General features: G+C 53.3%; 7 protein-coding genes across 7 annotated transcripts; 6 read left to right on the top strand and 1 right to left on the bottom strand.

The window, feature by feature from the left end:
• Positions 1–531: 531 nt before the first annotated feature.
• On the top strand, positions 532–3,130 carry pakA (mitogen-activated protein kinase kinase kinase kinase STE20; the record flags this gene model as incomplete). Its single annotated transcript, XM_056940569.1, has 4 exons — positions 532–2,427; positions 2,486–2,585; positions 2,640–2,974; positions 3,029–3,130. The coding sequence occupies 4 exons, from the start codon at positions 532–534 to the stop codon at positions 3,128–3,130; spliced, it is 2,433 nt and encodes an 810-aa protein (XP_056804849.1).
• Positions 3,131–4,461: 1,331 nt separating this feature from the next.
• N7459_001383 (ESCRT-0 subunit protein HSE1) lies at positions 4,462–6,970 on the top strand (the record flags this gene model as incomplete). The annotated part of the gene is made up of 9 exons (XM_056940568.1): positions 4,462–4,501; positions 4,648–4,697; positions 4,784–4,818; positions 4,883–4,958; positions 5,034–5,132; positions 5,207–5,327; positions 5,391–6,017; positions 6,068–6,262; positions 6,324–6,970. The coding sequence occupies 9 exons, from the start codon at positions 4,462–4,464 to the stop codon at positions 6,968–6,970; spliced, it is 1,890 nt and encodes a 629-aa protein (XP_056804848.1).
• An 819-nt stretch (positions 6,971–7,789) lies between these two features.
• On the top strand, positions 7,790–11,429 carry pan2n2 (poly(A)-specific ribonuclease; the record flags this gene model as incomplete). Its single annotated transcript, XM_056940567.1, has 3 exons — positions 7,790–7,918; positions 7,983–10,396; positions 10,466–11,429. 3 exons carry the CDS (start codon positions 7,790–7,792, stop codon positions 11,427–11,429), a joined length of 3,507 nt encoding a protein of 1,168 aa, XP_056804847.1.
• A 514-nt stretch (positions 11,430–11,943) lies between these two features.
• Positions 11,944–14,774, top strand: N7459_001381 (putative translation elongation factor EF-1 subunit; the record flags this gene model as incomplete). Its single annotated transcript, XM_056940566.1, has 5 exons — positions 11,944–12,175; positions 12,258–12,326; positions 12,539–13,270; positions 13,322–13,504; positions 13,567–14,774. The coding sequence occupies 5 exons, from the start codon at positions 11,944–11,946 to the stop codon at positions 14,772–14,774; spliced, it is 2,424 nt and encodes an 807-aa protein (XP_056804846.1).
• A 921-nt stretch (positions 14,775–15,695) lies between these two features.
• On the top strand, positions 15,696–17,838 carry bipA (Hsp70 family ATPase KAR2; the record flags this gene model as incomplete). The annotated part of the gene is made up of 3 exons (XM_056940565.1): positions 15,696–15,877; positions 15,943–16,107; positions 16,161–17,838. 3 exons carry the CDS (start codon positions 15,696–15,698, stop codon positions 17,836–17,838), a joined length of 2,025 nt encoding a protein of 674 aa, XP_056804845.1.
• A 223-nt stretch (positions 17,839–18,061) lies between these two features.
• N7459_001379 (DUF967 domain protein) lies at positions 18,062–18,729 on the bottom strand (the record flags this gene model as incomplete). The annotated part of the gene is made up of 2 exons (XM_056940564.1): positions 18,062–18,616; positions 18,694–18,729. 2 exons carry the CDS (start codon positions 18,727–18,729, stop codon positions 18,062–18,064), a joined length of 591 nt encoding a protein of 196 aa, XP_056804844.1.
• A 411-nt stretch (positions 18,730–19,140) lies between these two features.
• Positions 19,141–20,901, top strand: N7459_001378 (putative C6 transcription factor; the record flags this gene model as incomplete). Its single annotated transcript, XM_056940563.1, has 3 exons — positions 19,141–19,961; positions 20,014–20,461; positions 20,518–20,901. 3 exons carry the CDS (start codon positions 19,141–19,143, stop codon positions 20,899–20,901), a joined length of 1,653 nt encoding a protein of 550 aa, XP_056804843.1.
• Positions 20,902–20,913: the final 12 nt, after the last annotated feature.

Here is a 20,913-nt window from a genome sequence, read left to right as displayed (position 1 = left end):
ATGGTGGAAACAAAAACGCCTCGACCCGCTGGAGAATATTCTCCGAGTCCGCCATTTGTCGAATCCCGTCTCCCATCTCACCTATTCAACACGATCTTTCTGGATTGGTCTCTTCTTGATATAAAAATAGATCACCCAGTTATTCCATAGGACATCGAGGGTAGACTCGTTCTATGCCAGCCTCGCTGGGTCCCCGCGTCATCGCCCCCCCAAAATACCTAAAACCCGTTGAAGCCGCCCGTCAAGCCCAGCCACTCCTTTTCACGCTCCGCTTTCCACGTGTTGCTTCCTCTCCTCCCCCCCCCGGTCGACAATTCTCCAGTCTTCCAAGTTGGCGTTTGGCATTCTTCATCTCCGATCCTCTCTGACGTTGGGCGCTCTTGGAAATTTTCCCACCCCCTGGTCGCTGACCTCCCATCTCTCCCCCCGGAGCAGCCCGCGAATTGGCTGGTTGGAAAATTCTCCTGACCCCTCCCCTCGGCCCAATTCCAATCTGTCTCTACACGAGACAGATTCAGATTGCTGCCCATCATGAGCCAGGACAATTTCTCGTTGAAATTCCGCCGCCCGTCCAGCAAACTTCACAAGGACTCCCCTAGCTTCAGTTCGCGCATTCTTCGCAGCCATCAAAGCACCACCTCCCTCAAACGCCACCCCTCCGCCCCCGTCTACCCACGTTCTTCCCCCAACGGCAGTCGCGAGCACGTCCGCTCACGATCCAACGCAGCCTGGGGCTCGTCCTCTTCCTCGCTCGAGCAGCACAGTGGTGGCCCATCGCCCGCCCACGACGAGGGCTCGGGGACCTACTTCCCCAGCTTCAGTTCTTCGCGCTCCCGCACCCGCAGTTCCCACCGCTTCTCCTACAACGGCCACAGTTCGGATGAATTAGCAACCCCCTTTGAGACGCGGGGCATGCTCAGTGCCCTGGATGAGAACAGTGCCGAGTCGGATCCTCATTCCCACCAAGCCCCGGGGCTATACGCCCACCACGCCAGCCCCGACCCGCGCGGCCGTCCAACGCTTCGACAATCGGCTAGTTTCACCACTCTGCCCAACCGCATGGATCCATTCGCGCACCGCGAGACCGAGCGGCCTCAACACTCCAACCGCTACTCCGATGAAAGCAACGATGGCCCGCCACCCCGGACGGGAAGGAGCAAGAAGGCCAGCTTCTCCAGCTTCGTCAATAGCATGCTGGGTTCCCCTCGCAATATCAAGATTTCCGCCCCAGAAAACCCTGTTCACGTCACCCATGTCGGTTACGACAACCAGACCGGTCAGTTCACGGGTCTACCCAAGGAGTGGCAGCGGTTGCTGCAGGAGAATGGAATTTCGAAGAAGGAGCAGGAGGAACATCCGCAGACGATGATGGACATCATGCGATTCTACGAGAAGAACACTCGGGGGGACGATGACGAAGTCTGGCACAAGTTCGACCATGCGCACACCGCGAACAATAGCGGGCGCACTTCGCCTCCGGGGAGCCCCCGCTTCCCACAGAATCACGAAGGCAGCTTTGAGAACCCACGGTCGCCACCTCCCATTCCTCGTGGCCCTCCCGCAGGCACGACCCCCATGTCTCCGCCGTTGGGTGGCCTGGTGCCGCATCGAGCGCCCCCGAAGCCGCCGACGAGCCTGACACCGCTCCGTCCGCCGCCGCAGCCTCCTATTGCCCAACCGCATGGTGGTGCTCCGCAACGACCGGTGCAAGAGCCCTTTGGTCAATCGTTTGACACGCCGCCTATCCCAGAGATTCAGCCGCTGGCTGCGTCACCCAAGCGCAGCCCCTCCAGCTCTCGCAATGGCACTCCTGCACCCAAGGTGCCCATTGCTTCCCCGACTCAGTATCAGCAACAGCAGGAGCAAGTCATGGCCGCTGCCCAGCAAGCCATTGCATCCAAACAGCTGGATCGAACCCACAGCCAACGCCAGCAGATGCAGAAGCCTCAACCACCAGCACTCGTCACCAGCTCTACGGATCCATCCGCTACAGCGTCGCCAAGCACGCGAGCTGCCCCGGCTGCTCGGCCGCGCCAGCGTCAGCAGCGACAGAGCAATATCATGGACATTCGTTCGCGCCTGTTGGCCATCTGCCACCCTGGAGATCCGACTCAAATATATTACAACCTCAATAAGATCGGCCAAGGTGCTTCGGGTGGTGTCTTTACTGCCTATGAGCACGGCAATAATAACTGCGTGGCAATCAAGCAGATGAATCTTGATCTTCAACCGAAGAAGGACTTGATTATTAACGAGATTCTTGTGATGAAGGATAGTAAACACAAGAACATTGTTAACTTCCTCGAGAGCTACCTCCATGGAATTGATCTGTGGGTTGTGATGGAGTACATGGAAGGCGGAAGCCTGACAGACGTCGTCACTTTCAACATCATGAGCGAAGGGCAAATTGCAGCAGTTTGTCGAGAGGTATGTCCAGCTGTCTAGTTTCACGATCACATCATGGGGTACTAAATTTTTCAACTAGACTCTGAACGGCCTTCAGCATCTACATTCGAAGGGTGTCATTCATCGCGATATCAAATCTGACAACATTCTTCTGTCTATGGAAGGCAACATCAAACTGAGTACGTTCTCTCCCCGCCTGCAGCAACACTTGAAGCGGAGCTAATTCTGTGCAGCCGATTTTGGCTTCTGTGCTCAGATCAATGACTCGCAAAATAAGCGAAACACCATGGTCGGTACGCCATACTGGATGGCGCCTGAAGTCGTCACCCGGAAAGAGTACGGTCGCAAGGTCGACATTTGGAGTCTAGGTATCATGGCCATTGAGATGATTGAGGGCGAGCCACCATACCTGACAGAGTCGCCACTGCGTGCATTGTACCTGATCGCCACGAACGGCACCCCGGCCATCAAAGACGAACACAATTTGTCGACCATTTTCCGAGACTTCCTTCACCTGGCACTGAAGGTTGATCCGGAGAAGAGAGCGTCAGCTCATGACCTGTTGAAGGTGTGTCGACCTCCGTGGTCAATGAAACGAAAGTAATACTGACCTTTTCGATAGCATCCCTTCATGTCCCTTTGCTCTCCGCTCAACCACCTGTCACCTCTGGTCAAGGCCGCCCGCGCCGCCCGCGCCCAGGAGAAGGCGCAGAAAGGTGCTTAGACGACCCATGTTCTATTCTCGATCATAGTTTCTCGGTTTCCTGCCCCTGTTTTCACTTTTGTTTGATCCGTCTTCCTGTCTCGTTCAGATACCCCATCACTCCCGATGTTTCTTCTAGATTCCGGCATGCCGACACGTTCGCATCATGCCGTCGGATTGTCTTTTCTGTACCGATTCTTGTTCCCCTTTTCCTGTCTCGATGGACATCTCTTTGTGATGAAAACGATCTGACCTCCCAAGCCCTACCCTGATTTGTCTCCCCATCAATCCCTTCTGTTCCAGGGTGTTTGTAGCACTGTGTAGCCTTACCCTCCAAAATCACTCCCCCTATTCTATTTGGATTTGGTCTTCAGCGGTGTTTTTTTGGATTTGATTTCCAGGCTTTCCGTCGCCCCTTTCCCTTACATCCCCCCTCGACCTCGTGGGATGTGCACTGCAGTCTGCTTGCATTCGGCGTTTGGATCGCAAGAGGTCTTTGATAGTGCGGGACTTATGTGATATTACGTCGAGTTAACGCTTTTCGCATTTTATCAAGTACCGAGGTACATCGTACTAGGTTTATTATGTGGAATGAATTTTATGGCTGTCCTTTATTCGCTCGAGTATAAGTAGATATATCGTGGCGAGAACGATGTGGATTCCACGTTCTCTGTACGCCGTCGAGTGAAATATATGCATTTAGCCGCAGATGGGGGCAACAAATCAGAGAATGAAAATACCGAAGCCTACAGCGAAAAGAGTAATAAGTTCGAATAGTCCCAGAAATCGTTGTCAATAATTCGATCGCCTTCAAGGCAACCGCGATCTCTGCCACCGACATGGAGCCCCGAGCTAAGAATATCCAAAGCTCGGGCGACCTCCACCGGGGCACCGTCGTCATTGCTGACTCAGGGCTACTTCCGGACACAACAGCCCGTACGCTCTCTTCCCTGTCCCCCACTCACGAAAGACTCGTTGGTTGCGCAAGTACAGCGAGACGTGATCTTCTGGCTTTCAGTTTCATATTCATTCTCCGCAGCTTTCCACTCTGCTGCCAGTGATCCCCGACCATCAGCTCAGCTAACTAGCACCTCACGGTCCTCAATCACTCCCCGCATTTAGTGCCTGAGCGCCTTCGCAGCGAACTCCTCGGCTTGTCCTTCTCGGCGTATCGCAAGAATCCGAGCCTGCTCGATTGAAGATCTAGAAACCTTGCTGCTTGTGATCGACTGGAGATAGCTACGACAAGCTGTCTGTGTGTAAGGCCGACGAGCGGTGCCCGATTTCCCCGACCAACAGCTCCACCTACATCAACGTACCCATTCGACCTCGTGCGAAGACAGACATTGGCGATGTTTCGCGCGCAACAGAACGCATTCGACGATGCCGTCGGTAAGTCATCTCAATCCGGAGGCCTGTCAGCTTAGCTCGCGTCGTCCGCAAGCTGGTTCTCACTCTGAAGCCGCGTCGGCAGTGCTGGAGACACTTCGGTCCTTGACATTATGCATGGTTGCTGATACAGACAATCTATCCCACAGCCAAGGCGACGGACGAGAACTTGACCTCTGAGAACTGGGAATACATTCTGGTGCGTCCCTGAACGACCGCTCGATTTCGTTGCGACTGAGGGGGTTGGGGCACGGAAAGCTAACTGACGTGGCTTTCGCGATCTAGGATGTGTGCGATAAGGTCACCGTGGAAGAGTCAGGGTACGTGGCTTTCAAATATGATGCCGCAGGAGGTCAAATGCTAATCATTTTGCGAATTGTATAGTGCGAAGGAAGCGGTTGCTGCTATGATCAAGAGACTGGCTCATCGAAATGCCAATGTTCAACTGTACACCCTGGAGGTTCGCAGCCTTATCGATGCGCATTGAAGCGCCATGCATCACTTGGCATAAAAATTGCTGACTTGAATATTCTAGCTTGGAAACTCCCTGGCACAAAACTGCGGTCCTAAGGTTCATCGCGAGCTGGCCTCGAGAAGCTTTACTGATGCGCTTCTGCGCCTAGCGAATGATCGCGTACGTCTTTTGTTCCACGCTGAACATCTTCATGATGTTATAACGGCTTACTGACTGCTTACGACATCGTGTAGAATACACATCAGCAAGTGAAGTCTAAGATTTTAGAGCGCATGGAGGAATGGACTGAGATGTTCTCATCCAATCCGGATTTTGGTATCATGGAGCAAGCGTACATGAAGCTAAAGACCCAGAGTGAGTGTATCTCTGCCCTTTAGATTGCGTCTCGTGGAAATTTGCTAATTGACCTCGGTTTAGACCCCAACTTGCAGCCTCCGTCCAAGCCCGTCAAGCGCGAGATCACAGACATTGATCGACGCAAAGAAGAAGAGGAGTTGCAGATGGCATTGGCGCTCTCTGTTAAGGATAAGAACCCAACGGGCCCCGCCCAAGCCACGTCGTCAGCATCTGCGGTCGCATCTACCGCGCTTCCAGCCGCGGAAAGCCAGGTGCAACCTGCAGTCTCCCAGCCTGTTCCATCGGGTACATCGGCGGCAACCGTATCGCGCGTCAGGGCTCTGTTTGACTTTCAACCCTCAGAACCTGGGGAGCTCCAGTTCCGGAAAGGCGACATCATTGCTGTCCTGGAGTCTGTCTACAAGGATTGGTGGAAGGGCTCTCTGAGGGGCCAGACGGGTATCTTTCCCCTCAATTACGTGGAGAAACTCTCAGACCCAACAGTTGAGGAACTTCACCGAGAGGCTCAAATGGAAGGAGATGTCTTTGGCCAAATTAAGAACGTCGAGAAGCTCTTGACACTGCTGAGCACTCGAAGCGCAGACCTTAACGTCCAGGAGAACGAGGAAATCACAACTCTTTACCATTCCACCCTTGCCATTCGACCGAAGCTCATTGAGTTGATTGGAAAATACTCCCAGAAGAAAGGTTAGTATATGTCGCTGTGCTTCGAAGCATCGATGCTCACGATTCTTTAGATGAGTTCACTCAGCTCAACGAGAAGTTCATCAAGGCTCGCCGTGATTATGAGTCCTTGTTGGAGGCATCAATGTCTCATCCGACACAGCCCCAGTATGGACATCCCGGCCAACCACAGTACGGATATCCTGGTGCTGCACCTGTCGGATACCCTTCCCAGCCGGATCAGCGATTCTTTAGCCCCCGGCCTCGAGGTTTGTGCAATATCGTATGGCTGCCATTCGTATTCAACCAGTCACTAACCCGATTCCACAGAACCGCAGGCCCCACAGTCGCAACCAGGCGCGTACTATGGCCCAGAGCAGACAATTCCATACCGCCCGGCGTCTCACTCTCCTGATCCCCGGATCCAATTTGCAGGGGCCGGAGTGCCCCCGGCACAAACCCCATCTGACCCCTACCAGAGCATGCATCGTCCTCAGTCTACATACGATCAACCGCAAGAGTTGGGAACTTCTGTCTACGATACTCCCGTGGAACATCCTGCCACTGGTCAACGCCCACCTTTCCCCCCTACAGGCTCCATGCCACCAGCAGTTCACCAGCAATTCCAACAGCAGCAACAGCAGCAACAACAACAACAACAAGACTACTCGCCATCCGTATATTCAACCGACGACACTAATCAGTTGCCCTCTGCCTCTGGTGTGCCACAACATTCCCCCCATCAGTACCCCCCACCGCAACCTCAGCAACAGCTGCCCTATCCCAACACCCCGGCAACTCACCAACCCCCTCCATCCCAGCAACCACCCCCAGTCCCTGGAACCGCACCCCAGCAGCCACAATACACTGCTTTTAACCCTGGTGTTGTCTCAGCCCCGGCAGCTGGAGAATACCAGCCGTACCAACCTCCGCAAGGTGGGGTGTCTGCCTCGAATCCTGCCTCATTTTACAGATGAAGAGGAACCCTCACACGTCCTGACAGTCCAGTCAAGGTCAATGGTATTTGAACTTTAATACCTTTCTATCTTGATTGGTTCAAATCCGTGTTCTCTCTTGCTGGACTTCTGTGTCTGCTGTGTATTTAGCCGATCATTCACAGCTGATCTAGGTTGTATGCCAGTACATATTCTTTTCTATACCTCTTGCCTCCCAACAATATCATGAACCTACAATGTTTCGGTCCTTTTCTTTGTGCTCGAATAGTATCTCTCATTTGCCAAGTTGACCTTCAAAGTGTAGTTGCCATTCATTCAACAGGTATATAATCACGGATCAATCACTTATTGGATAAAAGTGTATATTTACTGAGCTAGTCTAATTAGGCTCATCCCAGACAGGCTAAACTGTTTTTATCCCTCGCCTAAAATAGAAGGTTTTGTCTCTTAGAACTTATACTAAAGTGTTATCGGAGCGGCTCATCATGTGACCGCATCGGCACCTGAGTCCCGCTGTCGAGGCAGACGACAAACATCCAACTCCAGATCCGAGTAGACGCCCTTTTTTGAGCCTGCATTGGGGCCAAACGAAAGCAGCTGGCTCAGGCTTACTGATAGGCCTGCTCCTCGAATATATGCTATATAAACCACTTGCGACCGATCCAAACCCCTTCTGAGATAGCTTCCCCGCAATCGCGTCCTCTCCTCGCAGATGATGCCCGGCTTTGGTGTCCTCCCACAAGGGTGAAGGTCGCAGCTTCGTGAACCATATCGCAAGGCCCAAGTTGCCTGCCGAAAAAAATATTATCAGCTGGGCACCGGCTCGGATAGCTCGTCACCATGGAGGCCGACTGGGATGAGCTGTCGCGCATTCCCATGCCGCCACCCAGCCCGCATGCATTACCCACAATAGCGACAGCGACTGCATTTGATGATGTGATGGAGCTTCTGTGGACGGGCAATGAATATGTGAGTACCGCGCACGGGATGGTCGCCTCAGGTCAAAAGCTAATAGGCCTTATTCTCTTTCCAGGGCCGAGTCACCTCTTTCTACGGACCAGAACTCCAACGGTATACCTCTGTACGAGCTCATCCTGTGTCGGAAGGTATGGTGCGGCAGATTCTATTTCACGAGCGCGGTGTGATATCATTGTCTTCGAAGAGCATCCACATGGTTACGCGGCGTGGCTTGACACAATGGCATCTTTCGCACGAGGAAATGATCGATCTCCGCTGCATGAGTTTCACAGCCCAGACAAACCGGGTCGTCATAGCGGGATGCCAGCGTGTGATGTTCACAGTGGACATTGACAAGGGCACGATCGTTGACAAGATGCCCACCGAATTTAACTATACTATCATGAAGAAGAGCCGCTATCTTTGCGCTGCTACGGATACGGGAGCAGTCAATGCTCTCAGTCTCAACGACTTTAGTGTCGTCAAGACATGGAAGGCGCACGGGACTGCGGTCAATGATATGGATGCACGAAATGACTTGCTCGTCACCTGTGGTTTCTCTGTTCGTCACCTTGGTTCTCCAATTGTCGATCCGCTGGCAAATGTGTATGACCTGAAGACATTGGCACCATTACCGCCTATTCCCTTTCATGCAGGAGCTGCATATGTACGGATGCACCCCAAACTTCACACGACAAGCTTTGTTGCCTCACAGACCGGTCAGCTGCAAGTCGTTGACCTCATGAACCCCAATGCCATCAATTTGCGACAGGCCAATGTGTCGTTGATGCTGGGGCTTGATATATCACCGTCAGGAGAGGCATTAGCCATCAATGATGCCGAATGCTCAATTCACCTATGGGGCTCGCCAACCAAGATTCACTTTAATGAGATGAGCAAAGAACCGGAATTTGCTGACGTACCAACACGACCGCCACCCATTGACTGGTCTCCAGACACTCCCCTGAATATGATCGGGATGCCTTACTATCATGAACGGCTTTTCTCGGCATGGCCTAGCCATCTTGTCTTTGAAGTTGGCAGCCCGCCTGCTCCTTTGGATCAGTCAATAATCCCATACCTACGCCAGGCAGAAATGGGCCATCATGGTCCAAATCCTAGGAAGACTCGCAGATACCAAGTTGAGAACACGCGTGCACTGGCTACAGCGGAGCCAGCTCTCATCGCACCGAAGTTCCTAAGCGAGAAAGCTCGGAGCCAAGGTAACTCGAAGTCTGAGAGTTCGATCATTGATGCAGCCGAGGCGTTGGCAGGTGCAAAGATCAACGGCGAGAGCGATGACGACCCCCTTCTCAAATACAGCAATGTCGAGATCAAATATAGTCGATTTGGTGTTGACGACTTTGATTTCCGATTTTATAACAAGACCAATTTTTCTGGCCTTGAAACTCACATTGCCAACTCCTTTACCAACTCCCTCCTTCAACTGTTCAAGTTCATTCCTCTATTTCGAAATCTCGCTCTCCACCATGCGGCTAGCTCCTGCATCTTTGAACATTGCTTGCTGTGTGAACTCGGTTATTTGTTCGACATGTTGGAGAAAGCAAATGGCCAGAATTGTCAGGCAACTAACCTGCTCAAAACGTTCAGCAGTTTCCGAGAGGCCTCCAACCTGGGGCTTCTAGAAGAAAACCTCACCAACAAATCTCTCTCGACTGCAATCCAGTCGGTGAACCGCTTCTTTCTGACTCAGATTGCCCACGACTTCCGCATGATTCAACCTAATTCAGAGGAGCTGGACCATCGTCTTGCAACCATAGCCTCTGAGTCTATTCGATGCATGTTTTGTCAGCAGGAAACTGTGCGTCCTGGGAATTCCCTTGCCAACGAGCTTTTGTATCCAAATGTGGATATGAAGCATGCCAGACGTACCCCAGTATTTTCATTCTCCCATATACTGCGTGTTAGCATAGAACGCGAAACACAAAACCGTGGCTGGTGTAACTACTGCCGACGCTACCAGCAGGTGATGATTCGGAAAACCGTGCGTCGGATGCCCCTGGTTCTCGTGCTCAATGCAGCTTCGTCGAACCCCATCTGTCGTCGACTGTGGGCCACTCCGGGGTGGCTACCTGATGCAGTCGGAATCATTGTCGACAATGGACAGGTGATGTGTTTTGAGGGCGAGGAGCTTCGTCTACGAGTACAGAACAATACACCTGGACTTCTCGTGTATGACTTGGTCGGTCTAGTGTCAGAGATTGATATTCCTGAGCACCAAAAGCCACATTTGGTGTCCTTCATCAACGTTTCTATCTCAGAGCGCGAGCCCCAGGAACGGAGCAAATGGCATCTGTTCAATGATTTCTTGGTCACTGAGATGGACCGGGCTGATGCGCTTGATTTCACGCAGCCCTGGAAGCAGCCTTGTGTATTGGCTTTCCAAATCAGGGATGCGCGCCATGCCGTCGATGACTCATGGAAGAAGGCCCTTGATACCACATTGCTGTTCCGCGAGTGGTCCTTGAAGTAAGTGCAATGAAATTGCGTCTATCAATTCCGTGACTTGAAGCGCATGGCTAACATAATTCGTTCTAGCGGTGGCCACCAAGTTGAGTCGTGTCACACCCTTACCGATGAAGAGAGGCCGCAACCCGGCACACCCGTGGCTCTCGACACGGAGTTTGTTGATCTGGAAAAAGCCGAGATCGATGTCAAGGCAGATGGATCGCAAGAGATTGTGCGTCCTAACAAAAGCGGGCTTGCCCGAGTCTCAGTCCTACGGGGCTCAGGTATCCAGGAAGGTGTTCCGTTTATTGACGACTATATCACAATTCGGGAGCCCATTGTCGACTATGTCACGCAGTACTCTGGTATCAAACCTGGTGATCTGGACCCGCGGACCAGTGAGCACAATTTGGTGCCTCTTAAAGCCGCCTACAAGAAGCTGTGGCTACTATTGAACCTTGGATGCGTTTTTGTTGGCCACGGTTTGGCCTCGGACTTCCGCAAAATCAACATTCAAGTGCCAAAGTCTCAAACAGTGGACACACAGTACCTCTTTTTCCACCCTAGCAAGAACCGTCGCCTCAGCCTGCGGTATCTCGCCTGGGCCGTTTTCAAGGAGTACATCCAGGAGGAGCCTGTCCCTGACACGGTCCAAGGCCACGATTCCATCGAGGATGCTCGTATGGCTCTCCGTCTCTGGAAGAAGTTCCAAGAATATGAAGATGCAGGCATCGTTGCCCAGATGCTTGAGGAAATTTTCCGCGAGGGATCTAAGCTCGGCTTCCGTCCTCCTCCTAAAAACAGTACGGTCCCCGTTCTTTCTCGCCCCGGCACCGCGGTCACAGTGCAGAATAACAGTGGTCGCAACACACCTGGCACACCCGATGCCAATGGAGCTGCAGCTGCAGCGGCTGCAGCCGCAAATAATGGTCCTACTAGTGCACCTACTACCCCTCGGCAGGCTTTTCGACGATCGATCGCCTTGACCCCGAGCAATGGCAGTTTCTCTGGGCCCGGCGCTGGTGACTTTTTTGGTGGAAGTCCACTGCGATAGATAGTTTTCTCCATATCATTTGCTTGATTTGGAAGCAACCTCGGGTTCTGTGGCTTTTCTCCTGTTTAGACTATGACCCCCATGGAACATGGCGTGAACCCTGCGGCTTTACAGAAGTAGGGCCTTTTTCTTCCTTATGGAAGCGCCAGCAAATATATACAACCATTGTGTTAGGCTTTTGTTTCCAGCCGTGCTTATTGAATAATAACGCGGAAGATAGAAGAAGCCCCTTTACAGCCAAATCGGGACCATTAGAAGCGCAAGTGGGGAATGACGTGGACCGCAGCTTCGCTCCCGCCAACACTTTCCTTTCCTGCTTGTTCCTACACCTCTGCCATCGGATTCACACACAACCTTAGTCTTTCATTTCTTTTCGCCTCCCTGCTGCATTTGTCCTTTCCTCAATTGGCGCCTTTGGCTTCCTCGGCTGTGCCCCTCCCCGCCCCCCTCCTCCCCTCCGCCGAGTCGCCGAGTCCATCCCTCCCCCCACTTGAGATACCCAACTGCGTTCACAATGTCGAAACATCGCGTGAAGAATGTCGGCTACGATGATGACGACTACTATGATGACGACGGTTATGAGTCGCCTGACCCCGAAGAGCAGGAATTTCTACAACAGTGTACAGCGGCGGTGCTGCAACAGCTCCGCGCGGGGCAGCCGTCGGTCACGGCTACCAAAGAAGAAGTGCAGGATGCCCTGTGGCACTACTACAACGACGTGGAAAAATCAGTGACCTATTTGAGAGGTAATGGAGAATTTTGCTTCAAACGTGCCATGCATGTCTATTATGGATCGAGTCGAGCTAATACCGGCTTGTTTGTTTATAGGCAAAAAGGAGAAGGAGACCCAAAAACAGCAGGCATCTGCTGCTTTGCAGAAGCAGAAGGCTATGAATGGTAAGTACGACGGAATCTCTTACCCCTTGATCCGAGTCGATGTGTGTTGTGGCTGGGCTCGAAACGACAAGCGGCGGCTTCGCTTGTGAGTGAAGTTCCTTTTCAGGTGTGTAATCGAAGTCCCTGTAGCCCAAGATTTGAAAACCAATCACGCAAGACTTCGCAACTAACGCCATCCGCAAGTTTGGACAATGTTCTAACAGGTCTCCCAGTGCCAGCGTATCCAGCACCCAACCCTCCTCCTATCGCGCACTTTTCTGCTGCGGATTTCTTCCGTGACTGTCCTTGGCTGAATGTGCCGCCAAACCGCAAGGCTGATATCATGATTGAGCCACTGTATCCACGACTCGGACTGCTGGGTGGTGCGCCTGAAGCTGCCGGCAAAGTCTCCAAACTCGCTGCCCTGGCTGCTGCGCGCAAGAAAAAGGACGGCGAAAAGACCCCCATTGTGCCGGAGACACCCTCGACACCGCAGTCACAACTCTCAGAGAAACATATAGTGGAGCCACGTGGAACACCGCTCTCTTTAAGTGAGAGGCTTGCTAGAAGTGCCAAATCGCCCAAACCGTCTGAAACACAAGGGGGTCTGCGTCGATTGGGTAAATCGGGTTTGGCATCTCCATCGCCAGCGCGGACCGAACGATCGCCTGAGCCTACCAAAGAAGGTCTGGAACAATCGCCTACCTCAATGATTGAGGCAGTAGAGGGACCCGTGGAACAGCCAGAGCCAGAGCAGCCGGCTGTATATATGCGCGCACCTCCATCGACATTTGCGAACACCATCGTTGGAGAAGCAGCCGGATCAACCACCACAGAGCCCAGCCACTTACACTCTAACAGCGTGGATTTACTCAGAATTTATGGACAAGACCCCGCTGAACCTTTTGACTTTGCAGGCCCCAGCCCCGATGACGTGGTGCTGAATGCCCAGAATACAGCAAAAGGTTTGGCGATTCGCAACAAGGGTTGAAAGCCAGTCGCCTAATAACGTGCAGGATTCAAGTCAAAACCCACTGCTTCGAAACCGGGAGGCGACAAGAAAGCCCAGGCTGATCTTGCAGGCGGCATGAAAGACCTCTCGGTGGAAGAGAAGGTCACTGTCAAGAGCAAGAACTTGGACGTCCTTGCAGAATACAACAAGTCGAAACGAAAGAAGTCTGCCAATTTTGTGGTGATTGGTTCGTTTCATTACCATAGCACTGTGCGGAATGGCGCTTTCATCTAACTGGGCTGGCTATAGGACATGTCGATGCCGGAAAGAGTACTCTGATGGGACGCCTGCTGGCAGACCAAGGAGCTATAGACCAACGAACGTTAGACAAGTACAAACGGGAGGCCGAGAAGATCGGCAAGGGTTCTTTTGCTCTTGCCTGGGTGTTAGACCAAGGAACCGAGGAGCGTGCACGAGGTGTGACGATTGATATTGCGACAAACAAATTCGAGACCGATACGACAGCATTTACGATTGTCGATGCCCCTGGTCATCGTGACTTCGTACCGAACATGATCGCTGGGGCTAGTCAGGCCGACTTTGCTGTCCTTGTTATCGACTCTAGCGTGGGCAAGTTTGAATCCGGGTTGAAGGGCCAAACTAAAGAGCATGCTCTGCTGGTGCGCAGCATGGGGGTACAGAAGATTATTGTGGCGGTGAACAAGATGGACACTACACAATGGGACAAGGGACGCTTTGAAGAGATCGAACAGCAGATTTCGTCGTTCCTGACAACTGCAGGCTTCCAGGGGAAGAATATTTCCTTCGTTCCATGCTCGGGTGTCCTTGGAGATAACATCAGCAGACGCAGCGAGGACCCTCACGCATCGTGGTATGCGGGCCGGACACTGATCCAGGAGTTGGAGACGTCAGAGCCATACACGCACGCTCTTGACAAGCCATTGCGTATGACTATCGGTGATGTCTTCCGCGGTGGAGTGCAGAACCCACTTTCCATCTCCGGCCGTCTGGACGCTGGTAGCTTGCAAGTGGGCGATCAGATCTTGACGATGCCTAGCGCCGAGACGGCTCTTATTCGCAGCGTGGAGGTCGATGGCGAGACCAGTGACTGGGCGGTTGCCGGTCAGAACATTGTGCTAAACCTGGCCAACATCGATCCGGTGCATCTGCGCTCTGGTGACGTCGTGTGCCGCTCTTCGTCCCCAATCCCAACAATTACCACCTTTACTGCCAAGGTTTTGGCCTTTGAGCACCTCATGCCCATGCTTGTCGATGTACATCGCGGCCGTTTACATGTACCTGGCCGTATCAGCAAGCTGGTGGCGTCCCTGGACAAGGCGTCTGGTGCAGCCATCAAGAAACGCCCGAAGATCGTGGGACCGGGCACTGTGGCTCGTGTGGTGGTTGAGATGGACCAGGCAGTGCCATTGGAAGCACCGACGAGAATTGTGCTGCGTACCGGTGGATCAACGGTGGCGGCCGGGCTATTGGAATAGAGCGCAAAACACCTAGAAACCCCTACACATGAAACTTGAGAAATACCCCAAACCTACACTAGCTTTTAGTGTTGCATCTAGTCCATACGCATGTCTAGCTTCTCATAGACCTAGCTTAACAGGATGAACCTGTCAGCTCTTTCTGTCTCACACACGGTACTCCATACTTCAGAGGGTAGTCCCTGCAACGCGGCTCTGTCGATCCATGGCCCTGGTCTAGGCCCGATAAAGAATGATCGCAGGGTCTTGCCGATCTCAGCACGGATGAACAACCGTGTCCATACCCATCATGATGAAGAAGAGCAGCTCCTACTTCATAATAGTAGGCCACTTGGCTTCATTATTACATATCAGATCTTGAAACGTGGCCCTATTTTGTGACATGAGTAACCGGCTCCCAAATGGCCACAAATGGAAACAGGGGCAAAACGCTTGGCTGCTTCTAGCAAATTCGACTGGCTGGCGGGCTGCCATTGGTGGACAGTTGGTGGAATCCATGGTTGGCCCCCAGCATCTATACCAGATTTGGATAGAGCTAGCCATATGTAGCAGGCGGTCAGAACTTAACCTCGGGTGTGGGTGGTGCCTGAGTCAGCCCCTACCGAACTGCTGCCAGCCAATCACCGCGCGAGGAGTGACCTGATCTGGGAAAAGGCCAGCATGGCCGCTGCGTTATCCGGGCCCTTCAAGAACGCTCGCTCTTCTCTCCTTCGCTAATCTTTCTTTCCTCCATTCCCTTCCTTTCGGCACTTCCTCTCGCCCCAATACTCGAGGGTTCACGAGTACGACACACCTGTGTTGACTCCGCGCTGTACTACCGGCGCGTCTTTGAAGCTTCGGACTCGACAGCTTTTTTCTCCCATTGGGTGTTCTGGAGCAAAGAGGGCTCAGCTTGATTTCACACTCTCCCTTTAAACCAAGATGGCGCGACTCATGAGCCGCGAAGGCGCGTCCAAGTCCTTCACATGGACGACCGTCTTCTACCTTCTTCTGGTTTTGATTGCGCCTCTGGCGCTGTTTGGTAACACTGCCCACGCTGAGGAGGAGACCTCCCCGGAGAACTATGGCACCGTCGTTGGTATTGACTTGGGAACTACCTACTCGTATGTGGAAAAATCCGATCCGCTTGACATTTTATGACCTGGGGCATGGCTAATTCTATCTACAGTTGTGTTGGTGTGATGCAGAACGGCAAGGTTGAGATTCTTGTCAACGACCAAGGAAACCGTATTACCCCCTCCTACGTCGCTTTCAACGATGAGGAACGTCTCGTCGGTGACGCCGCCAAGAACCAATACGCCGCCAACCCTACTCGCACTATCTTCGATGTTAAGTGAGTTTGCCAGCGTGGCCAATATTGTGGACCCTTGCTAACGGTTCTTTTAGGCGATTGATTGGCCGCAAGTTCGATGACAAGGACACCCAGAAAGACGCCAAGCACTTCCCCTTCAAGGTTGTCAACAAGGATGGCAAGCCTCACGTCAAGGTTGAAGTCAACAAGACCCCCAAGACCTTCACCCCCGAGGAGGTCTCCGCCATGATTCTGGGCAAGATGAAGGAGATTGCCGAGGGCTACCTGGGCAAGGGTGTTACCCACGCCGTTGTCACCGTTCCCGCCTACTTCAACGACGCGCAGCGTCAAGCCACCAAGGACGCCGGTACTATCGCCGGTCTCAACGTTCTGCGTGTCGTCAACGAGCCCACCGCCGCCGCTATCGCCTATGGTCTTGACAAGACCGGTGACGAGCGCCAGGTCATCGTGTACGATCTGGGTGGTGGTACCTTCGATGTCTCCCTCCTGTCGATTGACAACGGTGTTTTCGAGGTCTTGGCTACTGCTGGTGACACCCACCTTGGTGGTGAGGACTTTGACCACCGTGTCATGGACTACTTCGTCAAGCAGTACAACAAGAAGAATAACGTCGACGTTACGAAGGATCTGAAGGCTATGGGTAAGCTGAAGCGTGAGGTCGAGAAGGCCAAGCGTACTCTGTCTTCCCAGATGTCCACTCGTATTGAAATTGAGGCCTTCCACAACGGCAATGATTTCTCTGAGACCCTGACCCGGGCCAAGTTTGAGGAACTGAACATGGATCTGTTCAAGAAGACTCTCAAGCCCGTGGAGCAGGTGCTCAAGGATGCCAAGGTCAAGAAGTCCGAGGTGGACGACATCGTTCTGGTCGGTGGTTCCACCCGTATCCCTAAGGTCCAGGCTCTTCTTGAGGAGTACTTCGGTGGCAAGAAGGCCAGCAAGGGTATCAACCCCGATGAGGCTGTTGCCTTTGGTGCCGCTGTTCAGGGTGGTGTTCTCTCTGGTGATAAGGCCGCGGATGACATCGTTCTGATGGATGTTAACCCCCTTACTCTCGGTATTGAGACCACTGGCGGTGTGATGACCAAGCTCATCCCTCGTAACACTGTTATTCCTACTCGCAAGTCGCAGATCTTCTCGACTGCGGCCGACAACCAGCCCACCGTGTTGATCCAGGTGTTCGAGGGTGAGCGCTCGATGACCAAGGACAACAACCTGCTCGGCAAGTTCGAGCTGACCAGCATCCCCCCTGCGCCTCGCGGCGTTCCTCAGATTGAGGTCGCCTTCGATCTCGATGCCAATGGTATCCTGAAGGTCAGTGCCAGCGACAAGGGCACTGGCAAGGCCGAGTCCATCACCATCACCAACGACAAGGGTCGTCTTTCCCAGGAAGAGATTGAGCGCATGGTGGCCGAGGCTGAGGAGTATGCCGAGGAGGACAAGGCCATGAAGGCCAAGATCGAGGCCCGTAACGGCCTGGAGAACTACGCTTTCAGCTTGAAGAACCAGGTCGGCGATGAGAAGGGCCTGGGTGGCCAGATCGACGAGGATGACAAGCAGACTATCCTGGACGCTGTCAAGGAGACCGTGGACTGGCTCGAGGACAACGCCGCCACCGCCAGCGCCGAGGACTTCGAGGAGCAGAAGGAGCAGCTCTCGAGCGTCGCCTACCCGATCACCAGCAAGCTGTATGGCTCTGGCGCTCCCCCCGAGGACGAGGACGAGGAGCCCTTCGACCACGACGAACTGTAAAATTATCCCAAGGCATCATCCATGGAGTTTATCATCTGTCTGCTTTTGTGTTTTTACTCTTGAATCTGCGCGGGGCGGTGTCCCCTGTCGCATGCGTGGGCTTTTTTCAGCCAGCTCGCCCAATACCATGACACCTTCTGCATAGATGCATTTGTCTCTTGTCTCGTAGTTTTCTAGTCGTAGATGGGTCTAAATTGTACTATATCTCTACCTTCATGTCCCTCTAGTGACCCTGCGCAATCACCTCCTGCAGCGTCTCCGCCACCACTTGATGGTCATCCTCCTGCTTCAGCCCACTCACCACGACCACCGCAACGATCCCCTCCACCCCGCGCACACGGATGGGGTAAGCTCCGCCGTGAATCGCGTATTCCTCCGCCACCGCGCCACCATTGGCACTGGCCACCGCATACTTCTTGACGAACGCGCTCTCGACCTCGGCCGCCGTCGCGCCCGCCGTCAGCCCCGCGACGGTCTTCTGGCGCATAGCCCAGCTAGACAACCCCCACCGCAGCACGGTGTTGCGCTTGCGCCGCACCCAGTTCTCATTGTCCGGGATGGTGCCACTCTCCGTCGCACTCTGGAAGATGACGTGCAAGGGACCGCCACCGGTGGTCGCGGTGGCTAGAGCGATGGAGATGAGGGCGGGTTTGCGCTGACCGTCGGGGAGCGAGAGGATGCGCTCTCGCAGGGCATTGCCGAGTGTCCAGGCGGTGCTGGTGGTGAAGGAGGCGAAGGTATTCTCGGGACTTGTTTCTTGAGCGATGAGGACATTGGGCTGAGAGTAACCAAAGAATAGAGCTTCGTTAGACGGCTTGTTGTCGGTATCGTCCGTTATTCTAGGAATAGACTTACATCCGTGCTGGGCGCGGAGAGGGCTTTTCCGGTCATGATGGCGAATTCAGCTTTCTGCTGCGGAGAGGAAGAGACCAAGGATGCGTTTCGAGTTCCATGGCGTACGATGAATTTAAAGGGTTGCTTCACCGGTGACGTTGACCCGCAAGAAGAGAGGCAGGCCAATGCATGTGTCTTCTCCGTCCACCCGCAACGTCGTCTTCTCCACTCCGCGGCCGGGAGGAAGGTCCAGTCGACGCCTCCCGATTCGTGCTTTTGTCGAGGCCTGTGGGCTGCACTCTGGAAGTACATCTACTCTCCAATACTCCAATGGATAGGCGGACCTCCCCTGCGCCCATCGGCACACCTGCCCGATCCTGGCCCCCTCTCGCCCCTCCATCTCCGCATCTCGCAGTTCACATCGCGAGCATCCAGCGAGTTCTGGGACGATGACGGTACACACCACCCATGCCCTCTAAACGAGCCTGCGATACCTGTATTGTGCGCAAAGTCAAGTGCAATGGCTCCTGGCCTTGCAATACCTGTCGGGATGCTGTCAAGCGGGTTCCTTGCACCTACCTGAGACCGGTGCGCAAGCGGGGTCCGAAGGCTCGACGACGGACTCCAGAAGACCAGGAACAGGATGATGATCCACAGCGGCTCCCGCCGGATCAACCTGAAGGTCTAGCCGGGACTCGAAGTGAGCAGATCGCCGCTCGGCACGAGAAACGGCCTTTTGTTGCTTCGGCAAATCCTTGCTTGCCGCATCGGATATCCAAAGTCGTTTTAGCACCCATCCTCCGGCTCTATCAACAATATTCGTATGGCGTGTGGCCCGTGGTTAATGCAGATGCTTTGCTGCAGAAAATTGAGAATGTCGACCCGGAAGATACTCCACACGAGTCCGAGAATATTGCCTGTCTGGGGACGGCTCTCTGCGCAGCAACGATGGCCCAGCTACATCTCCCACCAGTAGCGAATGAGTCTTACATAGTGGACAGCACGGCAATGGCGCAGGCCTGTCTGAGAATCAGAGGCCGTTGTGACAGCCACCGAGAGCATCTGGACATAAGCGGTATCCTCGTCTCATTTTTTTTGCATGTCTATCATGCCAAGATGAACCAGCGCACATCGGCGATGATGTATATCCAAGAAGCTATCTCTGGTGCCCGGATCTTACGACTGGATGAACCATCGTCAAACCGAGAAGGCAGTCATCAATCTGGAATGGATAGTGTTCTGATTGCCAATAAGGAGCTCGTGTTCCCCCTACTGTGGGTGTCGGAAAGGTGAGTAGATTGGAATCGATATACTTCGTCCACTTGCTGATTGGTCGAGTAGAGGTTATGCACTGCACTTGGGCCTATCGCCCTCCTACATTGATCCACCGTCACTAGAGGCTCTTGAGAACGGGCCTGTGACCGATATTCACGTCCAAGGTCTCCTGGATCTAGTTGGTCTGTTTATCGCTTTTGACCAGATCTCGGTTCGCCGAAAGGCTCATGTTGGAATCACATCGCCGATCGACCTGACCGATACCGAAGAAAAACTGTCATCGCTGATTCTAAAGCTTGCTGATCAGGTATCGACCAGAACAGCGGACTGCCATATTACTCGAGAATGGATGAGAACTATCCTCTGGCAGGAGGCGCTGTCTTCGGGCTTTTTATCATCATCGACCTGCACAAAGGTTATGACCTTTGAATTCCCAGCAGAGGTCGGTCGTGATTTGCTTCACTCATTGCGGTGCTTCTCGGACAGCGATCTATTACCACTGGGACGGGATCAGGTGCGTGTCTGTCCTAAATCTCTAAATTCGCGGAAGTGAAGCTGACCCATCGCCAGCTGTTGAAGTGTTTTGAAGTCGCGAATTCTCTGGCAGACACCGTTCTTCTTAATCCAGCTAGATCACAGTCTGGTTTTGAGCTCGGCCCGCATGACTTTCTGCATGGCCTATATCAGAAGTTGATCCCATTCCTAGAACAAGATACTGGGTTGAAATCGATTCTTCGAACAAAGACAGCCGAGATTCTGGTCATGGCTCCCGCTCGTCTATTGACATTGCAGATTAGTGGCTCTGGCACCCGGGGGACTCTACCACAAGTGACTGATAAGGTTCATACATACAATGCTCAATCCAGCCAAATCAGACAACAGAACGACGTGTTAGCATTCGACAATCTCTTTCCGGATAGGACATGGCCTGTCGATACTCAAGTTTCGCTATAACAGGAGAAGACC

This window comes from Penicillium hispanicum (genome assembly GCF_028827665.1).
Source record: "Penicillium hispanicum strain IBT 35686 chromosome Unknown utg000001l_segment0_segment0, whole genome shotgun sequence".
Lineage (NCBI taxonomy): Eukaryota > Fungi > Ascomycota > Eurotiomycetes > Eurotiales > Aspergillaceae > Penicillium > Penicillium hispanicum.
The sequence above is the reverse complement of the archived record's forward strand: the minus strand, read 5'-3'. Positions and strand labels throughout refer to the sequence as shown.